The sequence below is a fragment of the Podarcis erhardii genome (genome assembly GCF_964252035.2).
Source record: "Podarcis erhardii genome assembly, chromosome: 2".
NCBI lineage: Eukaryota > Metazoa > Chordata > Lepidosauria > Squamata > Lacertidae > Podarcis > Podarcis erhardii.
In genome coordinates, this window is record NC_138498.1 from 118703964 (window position 1) to 118727382 (window position 23419).

Below are 23419 nucleotides of genomic sequence, written 5' to 3' on the forward strand. Positions count from 1 at the left end.
CATTGATGGAGAACTGGAAATTCCAATTGTTGTGGGACTCTGACCACCATCATCCCTGACCGTTCGCCATTCTGGCTGGGAGCTGATGGGAGTCAGAGTCCCACAGCAGCCAGAGACCCACTGCAGGTTCCTTTGTTGCTGTAAAGCTCCTGTGCGTGCCCTGATGCACGTCAGAAATCACGCCAGCCAGCAGCATGGAAGCGTAGAATTGTGGTCTTGGAAGGGATCTAGTCCACGGGTAGGCAAACTAAGGCCCGGGGGCTGGATCCGGCCCAATCGCCTTCTAAATCTGTCCCACAGACAGTCTGGGAATCAGCGTGCTTTTACATGAGTAGAATGTGTGCTTTTATTTTAAATGCATCTCTGGGTTATTTGTGGGGCATAGGAGTTTGTTCATTATTTTTTTCCAAAATATAGTCGGCCCTCCACAAGGTCTGAGGGACAGTGGACCGGCCCCCTGCTGAAAAAGTTTGCTGACCCCTGATCTAGTCCAACCCCCTGCACTGCAGCTGTCCCATGCGGGGATTGAACTTGCAACCTTGTGTTCTCTCATAGCTCTGCTTGGAGATGCTGGGCTGAACATGGAAGCTTCAGAGGGCCAAACATATGCTCCACCCCAAGGAAGCGCCATTTAATGGGCGCCATTTGAGCTTTCCCAGGGGGAGAACGGTGAGCTCACCTTCCGCTGCTAAAAGTCCTCATGGTTGACCACAAAGGGACTTCAGGAACATGACTTGAGATGGGAGTACTGGTGGCAAACTTGTCTTGTTTCCCCCTTTCCCCCAGTAGAGCGGGTGACACTGTTGCATGAAAGATTCTGGGTTCGAATCCCCGCTTGGCCGCAGCGAAGCTCACCGATGACTGACTTCCAGCCTAACCTGACTTCACAGGGTTGTTGTGGGGATGATATTGGGGAGAGAGACATGTATGCCACCTTGAGCATCTTAAGGGATGCAAACGGAATAAATAAATGGAACAAAAAAATAATAATGGGATAGATAAATAACGGGGGATTGATGGCAATAATAAACAAACAAATAAAAATCCCTCCCTCTAGCTGCTGTTCACCCCCCTCTTAAAACTAAGCTAAAACAACAACAAAAACACGGTGGGATTGCGGATCTTTATTATTTCTTTATTGCATTTGAGTCCAACATTTTCCTCCAAAGAGCTCAAGGCAACCCACATGGTTCTCCCCTTGCTATTTTACTCCCCACAACAACCCTGTGAGGTAGGTTAGGCTAAGAGGAAGTGACTGGCCCAAGGTCACCCCTTGAGCTTTGTGGCTGGGTAGGGATTTGAACCCTGGTCTCCCGGTTCCTAGTCCGACACTCTAACCGCTACACAACGCTGCCTCTTCTCACTGTTAGACCCCAAGTGCTTGGAGGCATCATAGATATCATAGTTATCTTGTGCCAAATTTGATGAAATGCAAAGTTCTGCATTAACTGTAGGTCATATGTGAGGAACCGCTGGTCCTCCAGATGTTGCTGGACTACGACTCCCATCAGCCATACCCACTGGCAATGCTTGCTGGGGCTCATGGGAGTTGTGGTTCAGCAGGAACCAAAAGGAGCCAAAAGGTTTCCCATGCCTGCTGTAGTTTGAAGCAGCCCATCCACCTCCCTGCTAAACTCATTCTGGCTTCCTTTCCAGCAATTAAGACTCGTGGGCAGTGGCAGCAGAGTAGGCCAAGTTGAAATGAGAAGTCTTTGGGGTCTTTTACCACACTGATGGGGCTTGAACTTGTTTTTATACGTGGGGAAGTTAATCTGCAGAAAAGGTAAAGGGGAAATTTCCACCTCATAAGGGGAGATCAAGATTGCTTTACCCCTTACTTCAATAAACAAGGGCCGCTTACCAGGGATGTTGTAGCAGCTTACATGACAAGTTCAGAAGTCAATCTCTACTCCCGTTTTATACGTAAGGGACACAGAGAACGGAAGGGCCGAGTCCAGCATCCTGTCGTCACAGTGGCTGACCAGATGCCTGCGGGAAGCCCCAAAACAGGACCCAAGCCCAAACGAACTGTCCCCATCTGAGCCTTCCAAGAACTGGCATTCAGAAGCATTCAGCTGTGGAGGTAGCCAACCTGGCTAGTAGCCATCGAGAGCCCTCTCCTCCTCCACGAATTTGCCTAATCCTCTTTGAAAGCCATCCGAATTCGTGGCCATCACTGCCTCCAGTGGCAAGGAGTTTCACAGTTTAATCGTGCGCTGAGAGATTAAACCACACAGTGTGAGGCCCTTTATCACCCCCTAAGGAAACTCTCGGTGTTTTCGGTCGTTGGGCGGGATGCAACCGCCCTGGGAATCTAAGTACGGGAGAGAGGAGTGCTTACGACGACCTAAGACTGCCCTTCCTCTTCCACACCCTGAAGGACACGCAACCAGCCGCGAGCCGTCTACCGAAAGTCGAAATTTATTGTGAGAAATAAGTGCTAATGATCTGCTCCCGGACATCCACCCCGCGGGGGTCTTGCTCCACCAGGCTGTCGGTTTCCAGGTAGGGAGGCACGGGGACCTCGGTGTCCACCCCTTGTCCGCCATTGATAATGGGCAACTGGCGCCGGAGGGCCATGTTGTGCAGCATGGCGCACACCACAAACACCTTGGCCACCTTCTCTGGGCGAAGCATGAGCCGCCCGCCGGTGGAGTGCAGGCAGCGGAAGCGCATCTTGAGCTGCCCAAAAGCCTGCTCCACCACCATCCGCGTCGTCTCGTGCGTGGCGTTGTAGCGGGCCACGGGCTCCGGGCTGTCGTCGGGGTGCGGCGTCATGAGGAAAGGGCGCAAGGGGTAGCCACTGTCACCTGTGGGGGAGAGGAGGGAGCAACATGAGCGTGAACGGCACAGGAAGAAGAAGAAGAGTTTGGATTTGATATCCCGCTTTCTCACTACCCGAAGGAGTCTCAAAGCGGCTAACATTCTCCTTTCCCTTCCTCCCCCACAACAAACACTCTGTGGGGTGAGTGGGGCTGAGAGACTTCAGAGAAGTGTGACTGGCCCAAGGTCACCCAGCAGCTGCATGTGGAGGAGCGGGGAAGCGAACCTGGTTCACCAGATTACGAGTCCACCGCTCTTAACCACAACACCACACTGGCTCTCAATTTGAACAAAATATTTCCCATCCCCACACTTCCCCCCTGCTCCCCTGAGGGCACGTTCCTCTGCCACACACAACTGGGCACAGGCCTCCCCCTCTTACACACCCTCGCCCATGTTTAATAATAATAATAATAATAATAATAATAATAATAATTATTATTATTATTATTATTATTATTATTTACTTATACCCTACCTATCTGGCTGGGTTTCCCCAGCCACTCTGGGCGGTTTCCAACAAAATATTAAAATACAACAGTCTGTTTAACATTAAAAGCTTCTCTAAACAGGGCTGCCTTCAGATGTCTTATAAAAGTCTGGTACAGTGGTACCTTGCGTTAAGAACTTAATTTGTTCCAGAGGTCCGTTCTTAACCTGAAACTGTTCTTAACTTGAAGCACCACTTTAGCTAATGGGGCTTCCTGCTGCCTCCCCCATGCAATTTCTGTTCTCATCCTGAGGTAAAGTTCTTAACCCGAGGAACTATTTCTGGGTTAGCAGAGTCTGTAACCTGAAGCATATGTAACCTGAAGCGCATGGCACCACTGTAGTTGTTGTTCTCTTTGGTGGGAGGGCGTTCCACAGGGCGGGTGCCACTACCGAGAAGGCCCTCTGCCTGGTTCCCTGTAACTTAGCTTCTCGCAGTGAGGGAACTGCCAGAAGGCCCTCGGAGCTGGACCTCAGTGTCTGGGCTGAATGATGGGGGTGGAGATGCTCCTTCAGGTATACTGGGCTGAGGCCGTTTAGGGCTTTAAAGGTCAGCACCAACACTTGGAATTGTGCTCAGAAACGTACCGACCGCTCCCCCACTTCCTCCTCAATTCACCAACTGCCCTTCCTGCCTGCCTCTCCCGGCTGCCCAGCTCAGACATAATAATAATAATAATAAATTTTATTTATATCCCGCCCTCCCCAGCTGAAGCTGGGCTCAGGGCGGCTAACAACAATCAAAATAATCCAACGATTCTAAAAACATTTCATTATAAAAATTAATTAAAATCAAATTGATGGCAACCAATAAGCAAAATTCTGTGCAGATTGCCAGAGGAGGGGGGTCAGGCTGCGCCCTGACCAAAGGCCTGGTGGAACAGCTCTGTCTTGCAGACCCTGCGGAAAGATGTCAAGTCCCGCAGGGCCCTAGTCTCTTGTGACAGAGCGTTCCACCAGATTGGAGCCACGGCCGAAAAGGCCCTGGCTCTAGTTGAGGCCAGCCTAACCTCTCTGTGGCCTGGAATCTTCAATATGTTTTTATTTGCAGACCGTAAGTTCCTCTGTGGGACATACCAGTGCAGAAATGGTGCCAAAAGCTAGGAAGAAAGTCGGAAAAAGTGGGTGGCACCTGGCTGGAGGGGAAGAAGCTATCACAGCCAGGGAGCGGAGCAGATGAGGAAGCACAGGGACAACTTTCAGAAAATATCAGGGGAGCTCAGAAGACAGATGAACCTATTTTTGTAGCCCATGACAGCAACCAGAGTACTTTATTCACAAAAAATATATATGGCGAAATCAGGAGATACCTACTCAAGAGAAGTGGCTGTAAAAACTGGCAGAATATGCCGAATTGGCAAATTTAACAATGAAAATTAGAGATCGAGAAGAGGCAGATTATAAGGAAGAGTGGGAACCTTTCTTGAGTATTTAAAGAATTATTGGAAACATGTTTTTTTTAAAAAAAACAGGTAGGATTTAAATGGAGAACAGCAGTTGAATATTTGCTGGGAGCCCAGCGTGGAAAAGATAAGGTAAACAATAATTATATTACGCAGCAAACTTAGAAACAATGGGGGGAACCATGGAGGGGTGGAGGGGAAGTTGAATGTGAAATGGGTGTGTATTTGGAAAGTATGTATTCTTTTGTAAACTTCTGAAATTCAGAAATGAAATTTTAAATAAACCATATATATCGGGGGTGCTTGGCCTGGCTGTGTGGGGAGGCGGCTGGCCAATAGAGGAAGGGAGGGAAGAAGACATCAACTTGCAGAAAATATTGGGGGAACTTGCCCCACTAAATACTTTACTGTGGGGTACCGAAAGGCTCGGGACCCCATATATTTGCTGCCTATGCACGTTGTGTGGGTGTTTTAGGCAAAACTTTAAAAATGTAGTATAAACACCCACAACTGGGAAACACTGGCCTGTGAGCGCTCCAATTGGAGAAGAGGCTTTACCAAAGGTGTCATGGGTTTTGAAACTCAGGATGAAAGGGAGAAGTGTGCTAAGAGGAAGGCAGGCTTGGCAAACCTTCACTGTGATCAACTGCTACCTGGAATCCAATATTCCCATTGTGGAAGGACGTGTGGATCCAGAATTGGCCTATACAGCCACTTATGGACTCACTGTTAAGACCGTGTTCATGGAAGAGCAGGAGTAGCCAACTCCCGAGAGACTGCGATTTACTGTCAAAATTAAAATCTGGCAGTGATCTACCCCCGTTTTTTAGGGGTTCAGGTCAAAGTTGTCAAGTTTTTTTGGAGGGGGGGTTAGGGACTTTTTTGCAGCTCTTCTGAGGGAGGGAGGAACAGAAGCAGCCACTAACCTTACCATTGCTGACCAGATAACAGCCTCCGTTTCTAAACTGCCACCTTCCCTTCTGTAACAATGCAGGGAGAGGGGCTGGAAGGAGGCCACCGATCGACTGCGATCTACCAAAACCTCGCAGGGATCGACCAGTAGATCGTGATCGATGTGTTGGACATCCCCGATGTAAGACAATCTTACTCGGCTACGAGGAATCGCCAAAGAAGCTAAAATGTCAAGGGGAAGGAAGATGCAGAATTACAGCTGAAATTGTTTGATGATTTAAGGGGATATTGAGAAAGATAACAAGTTTTAATTTAATTGGTAAAAAGGGTTGTTGAAAAATTGTAAAACAAGGATGCAAAAAGGGTGAGGTATGGGGAAGTCCGAGAAAGGAGGGTTATGAAAATGAGGTTAAGAAATGATATTTTGTGTGTTTGTTTGTTTTTGTTGATGTTTGTATGTTGTTGTTGTTTTGCGTTAAAATTGGAAAATTAATAAAAATTATAAATAAAAAAAAAAGGAATCGCCAAAGAAGACGACAGCAGCACAGACATCCGGTGTGGGGACAGAGCAGACAGACATGGTTCGTTCACCTCAGAACGGGCCTCCCCGAACACTCAAATACTCACCCAGGAGCCAACCCTTCCCTTCGGGCCACGACTCCAGGAGCCTCTGCAGCTGGGAGAGCTGGAATATCCGAGCGTCGTGGACGCTGCCGGGGAATTTTGCCAGCACGTGGGTGAAGCACCCCGAGGCGTCGCAGGTGGCCTGGACGTTGAGGCTGTGGAAGTTGTGGCAGTTGCGGTAGAGCGCCGGCATGTCGGCCGGCGCGATGATGGGGACGTGGGTGCAGTCCACGATCCCGATGACGTTGGGGAAGCCGGCGATGTCGAAGAAGGCTTCCCGCGTGCGGCGCAGTTCCGAGTCGGTGGTGGGGAAGGTGATGTGCTCGTGGACGTGGCGCAGCATGGCCTCCAGGAAGGCGTCGAGGCAGCGGCTGACCGACGACTGCGACACGCGCAGGTTGTCGCCCGTCATCCGCTGGAAGGACCCGGTGCCCAGCACCTGCAGCGCGATCAGGACCTTCTGCAAGGTGGGGATGTGCCTGCGGCTGGCCGAGGCGCCGTCCAGGTAGGGAGCCAGAAGGGTGCAGAGGTCCTGGATGGCCTGCCGGTCCAGGCGGAAGCGGGTCAAGCACTCCTCGTCGGACACCTGCAGCTCGTGGGTGCGCATCCGGATAAGGCGGGTCCTCCGGGGCGGCCGCCGGCTGTGGATCTCAAGGTTGGCGGCATAGACAAGGTCCAATAGGCCCTCGTCGTCGGAGCTGCCCTCCTCTGGGTACAGGGGGAGGGGGCCGCCTGCCCGGGGTGCCACTTGCCCAAGGTTGCCTGCGGGCAAAGAGGGGGAGGGGGAGAGAGAGAGAGAGATCCTGATCACACCAGGGACCAGATTAGGACCTTTTCTATACACTGGTACCTCGGGTTAAGTACAGTGGTGCCTCGCAAGACGAAATTAATCCGTTCCATGAGGCTCTTCGTATAGCGGTTTTTTCGTCTTGCGAAGCAAGCCCATTGACAGCTTAGCGGATTAGCGCTATTAGTGGTTTAGCGGCTTTTAGCGGATCAGCTGTTAAGCGGCTTAGCGGCTTAGGAAAAGGGGGGGAGGGGAAAAAACCCACAGGAACTCGCAAGACATTTCGTCTTGCGAAGCAAGACCATAGGGAAATTCGTTTTGCGAAGCGCCTCCAAAACGGAAAACCCTTTCGTCTAGCGGGTTTTCCGTCTTGCGAGGCGTTCATTTTGCAGGGCACCACTGTACTTAATTCGTTCCGGAGGTCCGTTCTTAACCTGAAAATGTTCTTAACCTGAAGCACCACTTTAGCTAATGGAGCCTCCTGCTGCCGCCGCGCCGCCGGAGCACAATTTCTGTTCTCATCCTGAAGCAAAGTTCTTAACCTGAAGCACTATTTCTGGGTTAGTGGTGTGTGTAACCTGAAGCGTATGTAACCTGAAGCGTATGTAACCCGAGGTACCACTGTATGTATATTATATCACTCTGTCTCTCGAAAAAGAAACACAAGAGAAAAATGGCCGAGAGAAACATGGCGAAAACAGGGCATTTATTGGGACAGTGTGGCTTTTGCAGCTGCTGTGGAAGTTGCAAAACAATGAAGCCCAGGGACGGAGCAATGGAGGATTTCTGAAACAACACTGCGATTAGTTCTACCCAAGGCATGAAGGAGAACAGCAACAACTGGGAAAAGATAGGCAACATTTTACAAGGACAGGAAGAAACATCACGGACAGAATAATTGCCACACACAGGAAGAAGAAGGATATAGATAATGGGTAGGCAAACTAAGGCCCGAGGCCGGATCCAGCCCAATCGCCTTCTAAATCCGGCCCGCAGATGGTCCGGGAATCAGCGTGTTTTTACATGAGTAGAATGTGTGCTTTTATTTAAAAAGCATCTCTGGGTTATTTGTGGGGCATAGGAATCCGTTCATTTTTCCCCCCTTCCAAAATATAGTCCGGCCCCCCCACAAGGTCTGAGGGACAGTGGACCGGCCCCCTGCTGAAAAAGTTTGCCGATCCCTTATATAGATTGAGTTCCTCACTTGTACTTCTATAAACCATTTAATGTGTCAACAGGAATAGAAGTTATTAATATTGCAGTTGTTGTGTAAGGGAATATTATTTTGACTGGGATGTAATTGAAATTATTAAGATTTTGGAACGCAGGAATAAATAAAACAATCAAACAGTCAATTTTAGCATGCAGGGGGCCATCTAAATTATGTAATTTGGCATCTGAATGATTGTAATTGCATTATAATTTGGCATTGTTTTAAGAAACATAAGAAAACTTTGGGTGGTAAAATCAGAGTTGGAAGCGTTGAGGATCATCTTGTCCAGCGAAATGAACGAACGTGACCAAGTCCAAGCATTTCAAAGGTCTACTCCCCTCCGTAATACTTAGCTGAACACCACCCTCTGTCTTCAAGGGATACGGCATTTGAAAAACCTGAACTGTACAGCTGAGTTGGCCATCATCACTCTCTTGGTCCCAGCCTAAGGTAAAGGTAAAGGGACCCCTGACCATTAGGTCCAGTCGTGACCAACTCTGGGGTTGCGGCGTTCATCTCGCTTTACTGGCCGGAGCGGTACCTATTTATCTACTTGCACTTTGATGTGCTTTTGAACTGCTTGGTTGGCAGGAGCAGGGACCAAACAATGGGAGCTCACCCCGTCGCAGGGATTCAAACTGCCGACCTTCTGATTGGCAAGCCCTACGCTCTGTGGTTTAACCCACAGCGCCACCTGCGTCCCGCTCCCAGCCTACTTGATCTCAAAACAACAGACACCATCTCGGCTTCCCTAAATGGATCAGTCCCCAGGATATCCCTCCAGACGTTGCTGGACTCCAATACCCATCAGCCCCAGCCAGCATGGACAGGTATGATAGGAAGTATAGTACAATAATCTATGCAGGGCACTCCTAGCTAATCCTGGCAGTGGTTCTCTGGGGTTTGGGGCAAAGGCATTTCCCCATCACCTGCTACCCTGAGATTCTTTTTTTTAAAATATGAAATGGCCAGGAGTGATGGCGAGATTTTGCGCAGCATTTTAGGCGGCGTAGGGGAAACTTTGCTCCTCCAGATGTTGTTGAACGACGGCACTCACCCTCCCTGGCGCTTGCTGAAGGCGATGGGGATGGCAGTTCGGCAACATCTGGAGGGTCAAATGCCCTCCCACCCTCTCTTTTAGGCAAATCCCAAGGGATAGCTCAGTCTGTAGAGCAGGAGACAACTCTTAATCTCAGGGTTGTGTGTTCGAGCCCCATGTTGGACAAAAGATTAGATGACCCATAGGGTCCCTTCCACGATTCTCAATTGAGCAGCCAGTCCATTTTGACGGAACAGTGGCAATCTGATAAAAGCATTACAGAGGATGCCAGCCCAATGTTGCTTTGCCCATCAAGCCTGCCTGGCAACCTCTCAGGCAGGAACAGATTGTTCCCAGACGCATTGCTCAAGATCCATTTAGCAGAAAGATCCCGCTTGATACAAGCAATAAACTCGCTCAGCCACCACATTCTGCTCTAGGGTCTCTGCTGAGAAGTAGCCATTGATCTTAAGCTCCTTAGAAGCTGATAGGGTGGATACGACTCCTGCAAACAAGCAAAAAGGTCTCTAGGGTTTCCCCACCCCCTTAAAGATGAAACAGAGGCCCCCACACGGAATAAAATATGTCAGCCGCCCCGGAGGCATGTTTCTAGAGCAAGGGTTTCCCCTCGGACAGCAGAAGCATCCCACCTGTTCCAACAGGTGATCTCTCAGGTGTCAAGGATGGAGAACAAAGGAATTTTGCAGGCCTGCCCAATCCCTTTATTCGAGTCTCAAGTGAAGGACTGGGATGACACAAAAATGTGGAAGGGGCTGCAGATCCTTTGGAGGGTAACATCTCGAGAAAAGCTGGAGGAATGTTGCCTATCAGGAGAACTTTTGCAATAAGCTCCAAAACTCCCCAGTGGGGCAAATGTTTGGGGCAGAGAGGACAGCCCTGGATGCCAGGCACTCTGAATTTCGTTGGGGTGGTGGTGGAATGAGCCTACGAACCCAAAACAGGTGCGATGACTCAGTAAGCAAATAAGGTAACCACGCAAAATGAACTTCTTACCCAAATTGCTGCCCTCTTCCTCATCGGCCTCTTGCTTTGCTTCCCTGAACAGAGGCTTGGGCGCAGAGTCAGAGGGGGTTTGCTCCGGCTCCGGCTCTGGGGAATCTGCGTTGTCCATTTCGAAGAGACCCAGCACCTGAAAAGAGCAGCAAAAATCTTGATCAGGTCCAAAATTGTAGGGCTCAGAAAGGCAGGGTAATACGTAAGGGCCAAACGCCACTTAAAGTTAATGGTCTGTATTAGTTAGCGCTTGTAAAAGGCAGCTTGCAGCGAACAGTGTCAGAATTCATGTAACTGGTTCCTTTAAAACAAAACAAAACAAAACAAAACCCCACCCTTCTTGCACAAAGCATGCAAGTCCTTTGGGTTGTCACAACAACCCTGTGATGTAGAATAAGCGGGGAGCTGGTGACTGGGTGAATGGGGATTTAATACCTGGGTTTCCCTGGAGATGGTCCAGCACCCTAGCGCTGTTCCACATTTGCTCGGTTACGACTGTTCCCAGGGAAAGGGTGGGGGGAATATTAGTGCGCTGCTCTGGTTCGCCGGAAGCGGCTTAGCCATGCTGGTCACATGACCCGGAAGCTGTACGCCGGCTCCCTCAGCCAATAAAGCGAGATGAGCGATGCAACCCCGGAGTCGGTCATTACTGGACCTAATGGTCAGGGGTCCCTTTACCTTATGGCATGCAAACCGAACCATGGAAAGAGAAGAAGGGAAGTCACTGATATTTTAAGGTTGTTTAAATGAATATTCTAAAATGTAAAATAGAAAAACTTAATAAAAACTATACAAAAAACCAAAACCAAACTAGAGAGAGATAGGATGGGTGGTCACAGAGAAAGTGAGAGGAAAATGGGATGTCCAAAGAAACACAGAAATGAGATGAGGCGTTACGGGGGGACGGGGTGTGTGAGAGAGACAGGACAGCGTCAGGAGCCAGCCAGCAGTAAATCACACCATGCAAGTTGGAGTTAACGCTTTATTAGCAAAAACAGGATCAGCACAGGAGTGTCAGGCCTAATGAGCACAGCAACTCATCTCCGGCAGGTGTTGCCCCATGAAGCAGTTGCTGAGATTGCAGGTCCCTGCCTCTTCTCCTCTCCAATCTGAGACTACGCCTGCGTGAAGCTTACTTCTCCCTCCGCCCTTTTCATGCCTCTCCTGGTTCTGGGAATCGGAGGGGAGCTTCTTGCAGCAGGAGGGGGAGGAGACACCTGACCCATCTCTGCCTCTTGGCCTTCCTCCTCTCCTGCTTCAGCTTCTGCATGATTCTGCCACAGACTCTTCCCGCTCACTAAGCCCTGTTCCGACACTTCCCTCTTCCCAGTCTTCTCCCTTTGACCACTCATTGTTGCTCAATGATCACACCCCGGGCTCTGAGACATCTTCCCCAGCTGATTCTTCCCACCATTCCTCTGCGTCCAACCCGTCGGCGACAGACAGAGAGAGGGTTGAGGTGTCTCAGTGCTGTACAACAGGAAACCCTGCACCATCAACGAACATTGATCTTAATACAGCCAGACCAGGTCTGGACACCTCCAAAAGACTCAAATCAATAATGGTGTCATGTCTAGAGTGAATATACATAGGTTTACCCTCAAAGTGCCTTGGAAGCTTATCACAGCAGGTCTCTGATTAAGTCTTCCTAGCAGAAAGATGCTAAAAATGTTCTTGTTTCAACTGAGGTTTCACTGAAGCGTTTTGTATTACTAGTTTATTTGAATGGTTTGTTTCTAACGCACTAAACTCTGTATATTGTTGTATATTGTTTTATGCATTTCCATTATTCACCGCTTAGGTATACTTCTTTTTGAGCAACAGGTATACAAATTTAATAAATCTCGACTAGGTCATGGACTGCAAGAAGATCAAACCTCTCCATTCTGAAGGAAATCAGCCCTGAGTGCTCACTGGAAGGACAGATCGTGAGGCTGAGGCTCCAATACTTTGGCCACCTCATGAGAAGAGAAGACTCCCTGGAAAAGACCCTGATGCTGGGAAAGATGGAGGGCACAAGGAGAAGGGGACGACAGAGGACGAGATGGTTGGACAATGTTCTCGAAGCTACCAACATGAGTTTGACCAAACTGCGGGAGGCAGTGGAAGACAGGACGGCCTGGCGTGCTCTGGTCCAGGGGGTCACATAGAGTTGGACACTACTAAACGACTAAACCACAACAACAAAGGTCATCTAATTCCCTCCGCCAAAGCCCCACTGCTCAGTGCAGGATCTGCTGGGCAGGATGCAGTCCCAGCAGACTTTGCATACGCCTGGGTTTAGGCTTTCGTAAACAGACACATTCTTAGCAGTATATAGGGAAATTCTAAAAATGCAAGGAATTTTCGAGTGGAAAGCAGCCTTGGAGATAGCCTAACCCAGCCCCTCTTCAGGGCAGGGCTTTTGCAATTACAGTAGGTGCAGGGAAACCCTTTTCAGCCAGAGGGATGCAATGCCCTCCTGCCACATGGAAGGGTTTTTCACACAGGGGGGAAGTGGGTGGGGCAACCAATGGAAATTTGACGCATTGGCTCTCATGGGTGCTTTGAGATACCAGTCCTGCATTTGTAAGAAATCAACCTGTTAAGGTGCCTTTGCTGCAAAGCATAATACTGGTGGTCAGCAAAAGAGGTTAGAAGACACTCTCAAGGCAAATCTAAAGAAATGCAGTATGAATACTGACAACTGGGAAACACTGGCCTGCGAGCGCTCCAGTTGGACAACAGCCTTTATCAAAGGTGTCATGGGCTTTGAAGACACTCAAACTCAGGAAGAAAGGCAGAAACATGCTAAGAGGCTTGGCAAACTCTCGCCATGATCAACTCCCGCCTGGAAACCTCTGTCCCCACTGTGGAAGGACGTGTGGATCCAGAATTGGCCTCCCCAGTCACTTAAGGACTCACTGTTACGACCGTGTTCATGGAAGACAATATTACTCGACTATGAGTGATCGCCAAAGAAGAAGAAAGAAGACGAGCTAGAAATGTTTTTGTTTAAACAAGCCTACCCAGAAAGCTGATGTGAGTTTTAACCTGTTTTAATCTGTTGTTGAGACGCGGGTGGCGCTGTGGGTAAAAGCCTCAGCGCCTAGGGCTTGCCGATCGAAAGGTCGGCGGTTCGAATCCCCGCCGCGGGGTGCGCTCCCGTTGCTCGGTCCCAGCGCCTGCCAACCTAGCAGTTTGAAAGCACCCCCGGGTGCAAGTAGATAAATAGGGACCGCTTACCAGCGGGAAGGTAAACGGCGTTTCCGTGTGCTGCGCTGGCTCGCCAGATGCAGCTTTGTCACGCTGGCCACGTGACCCGGAAGTGTCTCCGGACAGCGCTGGCCCCCAGCCTCTTGAGTGAGATGGGCGCACCAACCCCAGAGTCTGTCAAGACTGGCCCGTACGGGCAGGGGTACCTTTACCTTTACTTATCTGTTGTTGTTGTTGTTGTTGTTGTTGTTGTTGTTAATATATTGCCCTATATTATAATATTATATTATATTATATTGCCCTAAGGTAGTTCACAGGACAAATTCAGAATATAAAACCACAAAGTACACAATCATAACACCCTCTAAGGTAAAGGGTAAAGGGACCCCTGACAATTAGGTCCATTTGTGGCTGACTCTGGGGTTGCGGCGCTCATCTCACTTTACTGGCCGAGGGAGCCGGCGTACAGCTTCCGGGTCATGCGGCCAGCATGACTAAGCCGCTTTTGGCGAACCAGAGCAGCGCACGGAAATGCCGTTTACCTTCCCACCGGAGCAGTACCTATTTATCTACTTGCACTTTGACGTGCTTTTGAACTGCTAGGTTGGCAGGAGCAGGGACCGAGCAACGGGAGCTCACCCCTTCACGGGGATTCGAACTTCCGACCTTCTGATCGGCAAGTCCTAGGCTCTGTGGTTTAACCCACAGCGCCACCCGGGTCCCCCTAACATTTTAAAAGATAAGACTATTGTTAGACTTAAATTACTGTTGTTAATTGTGCTTACTGAAATTTCTATTTTTATTTTTTTTGTAAACTGCTTTTAGGTTAGTTTGTGGTTCACTGTCAAGCGGTGTATAAATTTTATGAAATAAATAAATTTGGTGTTTCTTTTTTTAAAAAAACCCTGCAATAGACTGGTTTACACACACACACACCCTCTCTCTATCCTCCATCCAGGCAGAAACGCTCAAGGATGCAACACAGCATGAGCAATGAGGTTGTGGCCTGGGCAGGAGGAGTGTGGAGGAAGCAGGTGAAGAAGGGCCTCAGAGGATGACTGCAGAAACCGGGACGGTTTATATGGGGAGAAGCGGTCTTTCAGGTATTGCGTCCCTGGGCTGTTTAAGGCTTTATGGGTCAAAAGCAGCACTTTCAATTGGGACCGGAAGCTAATTGGCAGCCAGTAGAGATAAGGTAAAGGTAAAGGACCCCTGGATGGTTAAGTCCAGTCAAAGGCGACTGTGGGGTTGCGGCGTTCATCTCGCTTTCAGGCCGAGGGAGGCAGCGTTTGTCCAAAGACAACTTTCTGAGTCATGTGGCCAGCATGACTAAACCGCTTCGGGCACAACAGATCACTGTGATGGAAGCCAGAGCACACAGAAACACCGTTTACCTTCCTGCCGGAGCGGTACCTATTTACAGTGGTGCCTCGCAAGACGAAATTAATTCGTTCCGCAAGTCTTTTCGTCTTGCGAGTTTTTCGTCTTGCGAAGCACGGTTTCCCATAGGAATGCATTAAAAATCAATTAATGCGTTCCTATGGAAACCGCCTTCAGACCAGGTCCGGGGACAGTCTGTCCCCCGACCTCTTCTGAAGGCCGGTGGGGGGCGAAAGTCTTTGCTCCCCCCCCCCGCCTGCCTTCCCGGGAGAGCGGAGAAACGCAGCGCTGCGTTTCTCCACTCTCCCGGGAAGGCAGGCAGGGGGGACAAAGACTTTCGCCCCCCACCGGCCTTCAGAAGAGGTCCAGGACCTCTTCTGAAGGCCGGTGGGGGGCGAAAGTCTTTGTCCCCCCTGCCTGCCTTCCCGGGGGCTTTTAAATCGCCCCGGGACAGCGGAAAATTCCTCCGCTGCCCCGGGGCGATTTTAAAATGCTGGCGGGCAGCAGCGCTGCCGCCCGCCAGCATTTTAAGATCACCCCAGACAGCGGAGACTTCTCCGCTCCTGGGGCGATTTTAAAATGCTGTCCGGCGGCAGCGAAGCGTTCGCTGCCGCCCACCAGCATTTTAAAAACCCTGGGACAGCGGAAAATTCCTCCGCTGTCTGGGGTGATCTTAAAATGCTGGCGGGCGGCAGCGCTGCTGCCCGCCAACATTTTAAAATCGCCCCGGGGCAGCGGAGGAATTTTCCGCTGTCCCGGGGCGATTTAAAAGCCCCCGGAAGGCAGGCAGGGGGGACAAAGACTTTCGCCCCCCACCGGCCTTCAGAAGAGGTCCTGGACCTCTTCTGAAGGCCGGTGGGGGGCGAAAGTCTTTGTCCCCCCTGCCTGCCTTCCCGGGAGAGCGGAGAAACGCAGCGCTGCGTTTCTCCGCTCTCCCGGGAAGGCAGGCGGCAGGGGGGGGGGAGCAAAGACTTTTGCCCCCCGCCCGCCTTCAGAAGAGGTTCAGGACCTCTTCTGAAGGCGGGCGGGGGGCAAAAGTCTTTGCTCCCCTCTGCCTGCCTTCAAAAGCCATCCGGGATAGCGGGAAGCGCTTCCCTGCTATCCCGGACTGCTTTTAAAATGCTGGCGGTGGGGAGCAAAGCCTTTCGGCCCCTGCCGGCCTTCCTGGACCTCTTCTGAAGGCCGGAGGGGGGGGGAAAAGGCTTTGCTCCCCACCGCTAGCATTTAAAAGAGGTCCCCGGAGATTTCCCTATGGGCTTTCTTCTTGCGAAGCAAGCCCATAGGGAAATTCGTTTTGCGAAGCGCCTCCAAAACGGAAAACCCTTTCGTCTAGCGGGTTTTCCGTCTTGCGAGGCATTCGTCTTGCGGGGCACCACTGTATCTACTTGCACATGTGTGCTTTCGAACTGCTAGGTTGGCAGGAGCTGGGACTGAGCAACGGGAGCTCACCCCATCGTGGGGATTTGAACCACCGACCTTCTGATCGGCAAGCCCAAGAGGCTCAGTGATTTAGACCACAGCGCCACCCGCTCTTCCAGCCAGGATCAGTATTCTCCCCCAAATGTTTGCTGCTCCCCAAACGCACATTCACGCATGTGCACAGATGCCGATCAGGATGAATCTCTGTCTCACCTGCTGCTCCCTTCTCTCCGCCTCCCTCTGCATCTGTAGGAAATCCTCGGCCAAAGCGGCCGCCTGGGAGCACGTCTCCGGTTCGTGTTCCCTCACCCAGCTCTGGAGGTCTGGCGGCAGGATGGCCAGGAACTGCTCCAGGATCAGCAGCTCCAGGATCTGCTCCTTGGTGTGCCTCTCCGGCTTCAGCCACCGGTGGCACAGGTACCAGAGCTGGCTGCACACCTCGCGGGGGCCCTCGGCCTCCTGGTAGCGGAACTGGCGGAAGCGCTGGCGCTTCATCTCCATGCTGGCCGAGTCATCGCCCAACACCTCCTCCTTCACTTTCACCACCCCAGACTCGCCAATCTCCCCGGAGTCCAGGCTGTTGTGGGCCTCGGGGCCTTCCCCGACAAGGCCCTGCTGGTGGCGGGACGCCCGTCCGCTCCTGGGCCACGGGCGGGCCGCTGCTGGCCCCTCGAGGGAGGATGAAAAGGCTCGCCTGTCTTCCCACTCCACTGGCCGGGACGTTGGCGGGTTTCTCCACCCCGAGCGAGGGGAGCGAGTGGCGTTGAGGAGGGCCTTCTGATGAGCCGTCCGGCCCCTGGGCAGCCTCTCCTCTTTGTCTCGGGGGCCGTGGGAGGCCTCTCCTTTCCCCCGCCAACCTTCCTCTGGCTCGGGGTTCTCGTGTTCGTCCTCCTCAACCTCCATCTTCTTCCGCCGCCGGGCCACCTGCTCCAGCTCGCCCTGCAAATGGAGGCTCGAAGTCGCGCCCCGCTTGGCGGCCATTTTGAGACAGCCTAACCGCCGGCCTTCTCTGAAAACGCGAAGGGTTTCTGGGAGAGGAATGTGTCCGGCCTCCGCCTTCTGGCTTACACCTGTGGAAAAACTGGCTGCTGCGATACGGTCGTCTTTGCTTCAGAAGCACATGGAGATCAATGTTTGATGGCAGGGCCTTCTACCTGAAGAGCAAGGAAGAAAAACAGAAATTAACAGAGAAAAATTCTCAGTTAAAAACAGCCAAGGGATCCCCCAACCTATTGTATTTTACACCTTCATTTACAGAGACCAAATCACGTTTATTTTGATACCAAAATATGCCCAATTGGTTGAAAAATAAGCGAAACAGCTGGTTTTTTTCTAAACTAATGCAGAAATTAAAAAAGAAATTCTCCTGGGCCCAATTTTGGACCAAAAAAAAAATCTTTAAAAATTAATTTGAGGTTATCTACACATAATTTTTTTTTTTTTTAAAGAAAATCTGAGTTGTGAGACCACGTGGCACCAAGTGATTTGGCGTGGAATGACCCAAGGGAAATCATATTCTTGCTGTATTTGTTCTTGGTCAGACCACACCTAGAGTCCTATGTCCAGTTCTGCACAGCAGAATTTAAGAAAGATATTGACAAGCTGGAAGATGTGCAGAGGAAGGCAAGCAAGATGATCAAGGGTCCTGGAACCAAGCCCTATGAGGAACGGATGAGGGAATTTAGCCTGGAAAAGTGGAGACTGAGAGGAGATATGACAGCCATCTTCAAATACCTAAAGGCCTGTCACATGGAAGAGGGAACAAGCTTGTTTTATCCTGCTCCACAGGGTGGGACTCGAATCAATGGATTCAAGTTACAGGAAAGGAGATTCTGACTAAACATCAGGAAGAACTTTCTGACAGTAAGGGCTGTTCAACCGCCGAAGTACCGGCACCTACTTTTCTAGAAGAAAAGGACTGCGTGGAACGGACAATGTATTTAAGCAGAGGCTGGACGGATGTCTGCTAAAATGGCAGCCAGGGCAGGAGGAATTTCTCTTTCATTTTAGGAGGGGGGTATCCATGCACAAGGGACGCGGGTGGCGCTGTGGGCCTAGGACTTGCTGATCAGAAGGTCGGCAGTTCGAATCCCCGTGTAGGGGTGAGCTCCCGTTGCTCGGTCCCTGCTCCTGCCCACCTAGCAGTTCGAAAGCACCTCAAAGTCAAGTAGATAAATAGGTACCGCTCCAGCGGGAAGGTAAACAGCGTTTCCGTGTGCTGCTCTGGTTCGCCAGAAGCGGCTTAGTCCTGCTGGCCACATGACCCGGAAGCTGTACGCCTGCTCCCTCGGCCTATAGAGCGAGATGAGCGCTGCAACCCCAGAGTCGGTCATGACTGGACCTAATGGTCAGGGGTCCCTTTACCTATCTATGCACATTTGCCTGGGATCTCCTGCTAAAACAATGAGGGGGGAACCTCCCATTTGGCAGCGCCTTAAGTTAGGGTAGCCATACGTCTGGAATTTCTCGGACATAGCCGGGATTTGGCCTTCGGAAACACTGTCTGGGCATAAAATCGCTGGAATGTCCGGGGAAATCCGGATGTATGTCAACCCATGTTGAAAGTGTAGATTTTGGCGAATTTCCTTGAAAACATCTCAACAACTTTTGTGTTCGTATTTTCACTTTTTGAAATATGGCAACCCTACTTAAATGGTGCTTGGAGTCCCAATTTTGGGACTACAAAGCTCCTCGCGCATGACATCATTGTGACTGACTTAGATCACCTTGGGAAATCCCACTTGTGGCCCTGTACCTTTCAAAATATTGCAGGGCAGTGCCCAGAAATCAAGATTATTTTTTTGCTAACTGTCTTGTACTGTGGAATTTTATTTACTTATTTCATAAAACTTGTGAGCAGCTTGGTTTTAGGAGGGGGGGAAAACACCTCAAAGCATGAAGAGTATAAAGTAGAGGAATGCTGTTTTCATCGCCACACCAAAAGCAGAAACCACTAATGGCTTCAGTTGTCTTGCAAAGACTTCTATTTTTACCCCGGCTTTCCCTGGCCAATAGGATCAGACCCTGTTTAACGTGTTTGAATCTTCCGAATTTCTGCTTTATTTCACATTCTGCATTTTTATATCACTGTTTTACTGGGTTTAGGTTGCATACTAAGTTTAATATTTTAACAATATACTGTTTTCACTGTTATGTCTGTGCACACTTAAAACAATTTTTAAAAAATATTATATACCCAAGCGATCACTATGCTCGGCTGATGAGAGCCTCCGGCAGATAGCACCTTATCAAGAGGTCCATTCTGCACCTTTTAGTATGGTGGTACCTGCCCTTTGGAATGCCCTCCCTTTAAATGTTGCAGTCTTTTTGGAGCCTACTAAAAACTTCCCTCTTCCAACAAGCCCAAATGGAGATATTTCCCAGGCTCCATCCACACTCTTCATTTAAAGCACTATCATTCCACTTAATAATAATAATAATAATTCATAAATTTTATTTATACCCCGCCCTCCCCGGCCAGAGCCGGGCTCAGGGCGGCTAACACCAGTAAAATTACAGTAAAAACATAATAGGAAAAAAACCACCAATTTAAAATACAGGCTAAAACGCAATTTATAATGCAGCCTCATTTTAAAAGTAGCCCATGGATCAAAACCACAAACAGTCATAGCTTCCCCCAAAGAATCCTGGGAACTGTAGTTTGTTAGGGGTGCTGACAGTTGCTAGGAGATCTTTATTCCTTTCACAGAACTACAGTTCCCAGAGCTGTTTCTCATCTTCACAAGGAATTCTGATGGCCCCCTCCTAAAACCACAATACAAGACAGTATTTGCAGGAAGGGGGGTCGCTCTCAGAGCCAGAGGCCCAATGTGGCCCTCTAGACCTCTCTACCTGGCCCTTGAGTCGCTCCCAAGGCCACACACCCTCTGCAGGCATGCCTCAAACCCTCTGCGCGTGTTTTCGCCTGGCTAGAATGCATTCATGAACTCCAATACTTCTTGGTTTGCGGAAACTTAAGTTTTCTGCACAAAGGTACAATTTGCATTCATTGCTCTGCCCACATTTCCTGCTGGCCCTATCCATGACTGGCTTGTGGCCCCCAGGAGCTCACCCAGAATGGAATGTGGCCCTCAGCTTGAAAAAGGCTCCCTGCCCCCTGGATTATAGTTTAAATCTGACCACAAACAGAAGGGCTCTGAATGCAACAGAGGTTCTAACTGCCAGAGAGGGCATTTTTTTGCCAGTTTCCAGTGAGAACAGGAAATTGGATTAGATGGGCCTTTGGCCATTAGGATCTTCCTACTCATTTATTTGCAAGTTGGGAGAGAGCCCAACACTGCAACACACTAAAATTAGGATGGTTACCAATAAATTCATTATATTATCACGGATTAATCCATCCATTTCCCCCTTAAACCAACATTCATTTGCATTTGACTTAAAATAGCTTTTACCGGGGGGGGGGGGGGAGCATTTTCTCTGAGATCTCACGCATCTATGGCTATTTCTAACATTTTAGTGCAAGAATTTTCCTACTGTGTCCCATATCAAAATCAAATGATGCGATGAGTGGGGATGTGAAATGTTTTAATAAATAGCAGCACATGAAAAGAGTTAACAAACTGAGAAAACTGACAAGGTACAAAATAAAGAACAGCACAATGAAAAGTTAATGAATTGAGAAAACTTTTTAGAAAGTTATCTAGCAGACTAAAATGGACTATCGCAGAAGTCTCATTGAAAAGGCGCTTGCGTTCATCCTTGTACCCATTTTCCTGGGAGTAAGCCTATTGAGTTCAGTGGGACTTGCTGCTCTGTAGCTTCTGACAGGACGGCAGCCCATTTATCAGGGAGAGATGGGCTAGCCCAAAATCTTAACCCCCTGAAACATGCTAGTTTTGCCTGCTTTTTTCTTCTTCAGGCAGAGCCTTTTTAAAAAATCCCTTGCACAGGATGTTTACAAAAATAAAATAACAACAAGCCCTTTATGGGGGCTGCACTGAGTGCCGAGGGAAGGTCTGGATCAGAATTTAGATGTCTCTTAACTTGTACATAGACACACTCTAAAAAAAAAAAAGCTATTTTCCAACCTTGCACACACTAAAAAGGTGCAATCGTTTCTTTCAGAGGCTGCAGAGCCTTAAAAGAGGAAGAAGCAGCGATCGGCGTCTCTCTCCCCATCTATATTTTGTGGGGGAGGAAGGGCGCGGGATTATAGGGTCGAGGGATCCTCTCTCTTTCTTTCCGCCTTGTCCTTGGATCTGGGATCAGCTGCAGCTTCTGCCATTGTCCTAGCAGAGAGGCCATGCTTGGAGGGAGAGAGAGGGATCAACCCGCACAAAACCCAGCCTGGGGGGGTGGGGGGTGGGCGAGAGGGAGGCTCAGGATCCCTCCCCCCTCCTTCCCTCTCTCCTACTTTTATTTGATCAGGAGCTTTTCGGGGAGGGGTTCAACTTTCCCTTTTTCCTTCTTTTTTTTTTGCAAAGCTCGCTGGGCTGACGCTGCTTTTTACCCACCGTGCATGTTTCCCGAATGCATTTCTTTCCCCGGAGGATCTGCAGTTTTCTATTGCAAGGGAGCAATCATTATTGTTATTTTTCATGCAAACTCTTCTTTAAATAAAAAAAATCAAAAAAAATCCAGCCTCTCTTTCTGGATGTGTGCGCCTTTCTCTCCTCCCATCAGAAAAGGGCCGCGGGTATTAAGCGGCTCTTCTAAGCTCAAGTTTCTCGTCCTCTCTGGGACGCTCAGCCCTCTATCGGTTTAACCCGTCCGGCACCTCCTCGTAAGAAAAGGCCAAAAAAAAAAGGGGGGGGGAAGAAAATAAATTGCAATAGCCAAGGAACCGGATGGGTGGAAAACGACTGTTTGCAAGCCATTGATTTGTATTTATTTTTCCCCGCCCACGCAAGGATTAAATCTCCAGATGCGCGCGGAATCTCCTGGGTGCGCAATTGCTGCGATTCGTTTCTTTAAAAAGCGGTTTGCAAAAAGAAAAAGAGGGGGAAAAGAAGAAGAAAAGGATGGGAAGCTAAGAGAGGGTTAAACGGCAGTGGGTAGGGCAGAAATGTTTAAAAAAAGAAAAAGCAGAAGAAAAGATCTAGCAGGCGGAAGGAGAGGGTTTTAAGGGAGGGATTTAAAAGCCAGACAATGCCTCTCATTGGAAAACAAAGTCGATTCAGCAAGAGCTTTCCAAGAAAGAAATAAAGGCGCCGCGCTCCCCCTCCAGGAGAGTTCATCGGAGGGGAGGAGAAAGGAAAACGCTGGAGAATAAAATTTAAGAAATCGCACACGCATTTTGCAGCCTGGCCCCAGTTACCTGCTTCCAGCGGTTTTTGGGTGGTGTGTTTTTTTGCTTTCCCACCTGAGAACAAAAGAATGATGTGGCTGTTCAGGAGCCCGGCCATAGGAGGAAAAGGAACTGCACTTCTTTAGGGGTCAGGATTGCAAAGGGGGAGGAGGAGAGGGGGAGAGGAGGAGGAGAAGGAGAAGGAGAAAAGCTCCATTCCGGGTAGGAAGGCTGGCTGGCTGGCTGGCACGCCGCCATCCTGCGGGAGGAGCTGCACCTTTCGAACTGCTGCCTGGCAGGACAACTTGGTCCTTTGCGCGCGGGGAGGCGGGTTGCACAAGGAAGCGTCTCAGAGCCTGCAGAAGTTGGGGTGGCTGTGAATGGAGAAGCTCAGAGGAGCCTGGCAGCCGGATCGGGCCAAAGGGTAACTGGATCAGGCCCACTGAAGTGCAGAAGCTAAAAGCCAGAGCCAAGCACAGCCGAGCTCTCCATGCTTGGGATTCCCAGCGACTTGATACATGCTCTCCAACGAAAATAGGGACGTCCTATTCAATAATAATGATAATAATAACAAAATAACAAAATTCCTTCCAGTAGCACCTTAAAGACCAACTAAGTTAGTTCTAGTTACAGATAGGTAGCCGTGTTGGTCTGCCATAGTCAAAACAAAACAAATTCCTTCCAGTAGCACCTTAAAGACCAACTAAGTCAGTTCTTGGTATGAGCTTTCGTGTGCATGCACACTTCTTCAGATACACTGAAACAGAAGTTTCCAGACCCTTCTAGGTATGAGCTTTCGTGTGCATGCACACTTCTTCAGATACACACTTCTTCGTGTGCATGCACACGAAAGCTCATACCTAGAACTAAC

At 49.7% G+C, this 23419-nt stretch overlaps 1 protein-coding gene and 1 long non-coding RNA gene across 4 annotated transcripts in view; one reads left to right on the forward strand and one right to left on the reverse strand.

Moving 5' to 3' along the window:
* Positions 1-1104: 1104 nt before the first annotated feature.
* Positions 1105-22750, reverse strand: LOC309336671 (uncharacterized protein). Of its 3 annotated transcripts, none has more exons than XM_081852815.1 (5): positions 22579-22750; positions 16512-17452; positions 10305-10440; positions 6255-7013; positions 1105-2810 (listed from the first exon to the last, which is right to left on the reverse strand). In XM_081852815.1, exons 2-5 carry the CDS (start codon positions 17277-17279, stop codon positions 2422-2424), a joined length of 2052 nt encoding a protein of 683 aa, XP_081708941.1. In that variant the 5' UTR covers positions 17280-17452; positions 22579-22750; the 3' UTR covers positions 1105-2421. The 3 variants fall into 3 exon arrangements, with proteins under 3 accessions (XP_081708941.1, XP_081708942.1, XP_081708943.1); XM_081852816.1 differs by lacking the exon at positions 22579-22750 and adding an exon at positions 21162-22220; XM_081852817.1 differs by lacking the exon at positions 22579-22750 and adding an exon at positions 18195-18309 and having other exon boundaries at positions 16512-17448.
* LOC309337471 overlaps positions 15659-23419 on the forward strand; it is a 56836-nt gene continuing 49075 nt past the window's right edge. The window contains exon 1 of the long non-coding RNA XR_014154334.1: positions 15659-15686. This is a non-coding gene — a long non-coding RNA (uncharacterized lncRNA). The remainder of the gene's footprint in view (positions 15687-23419) is intronic.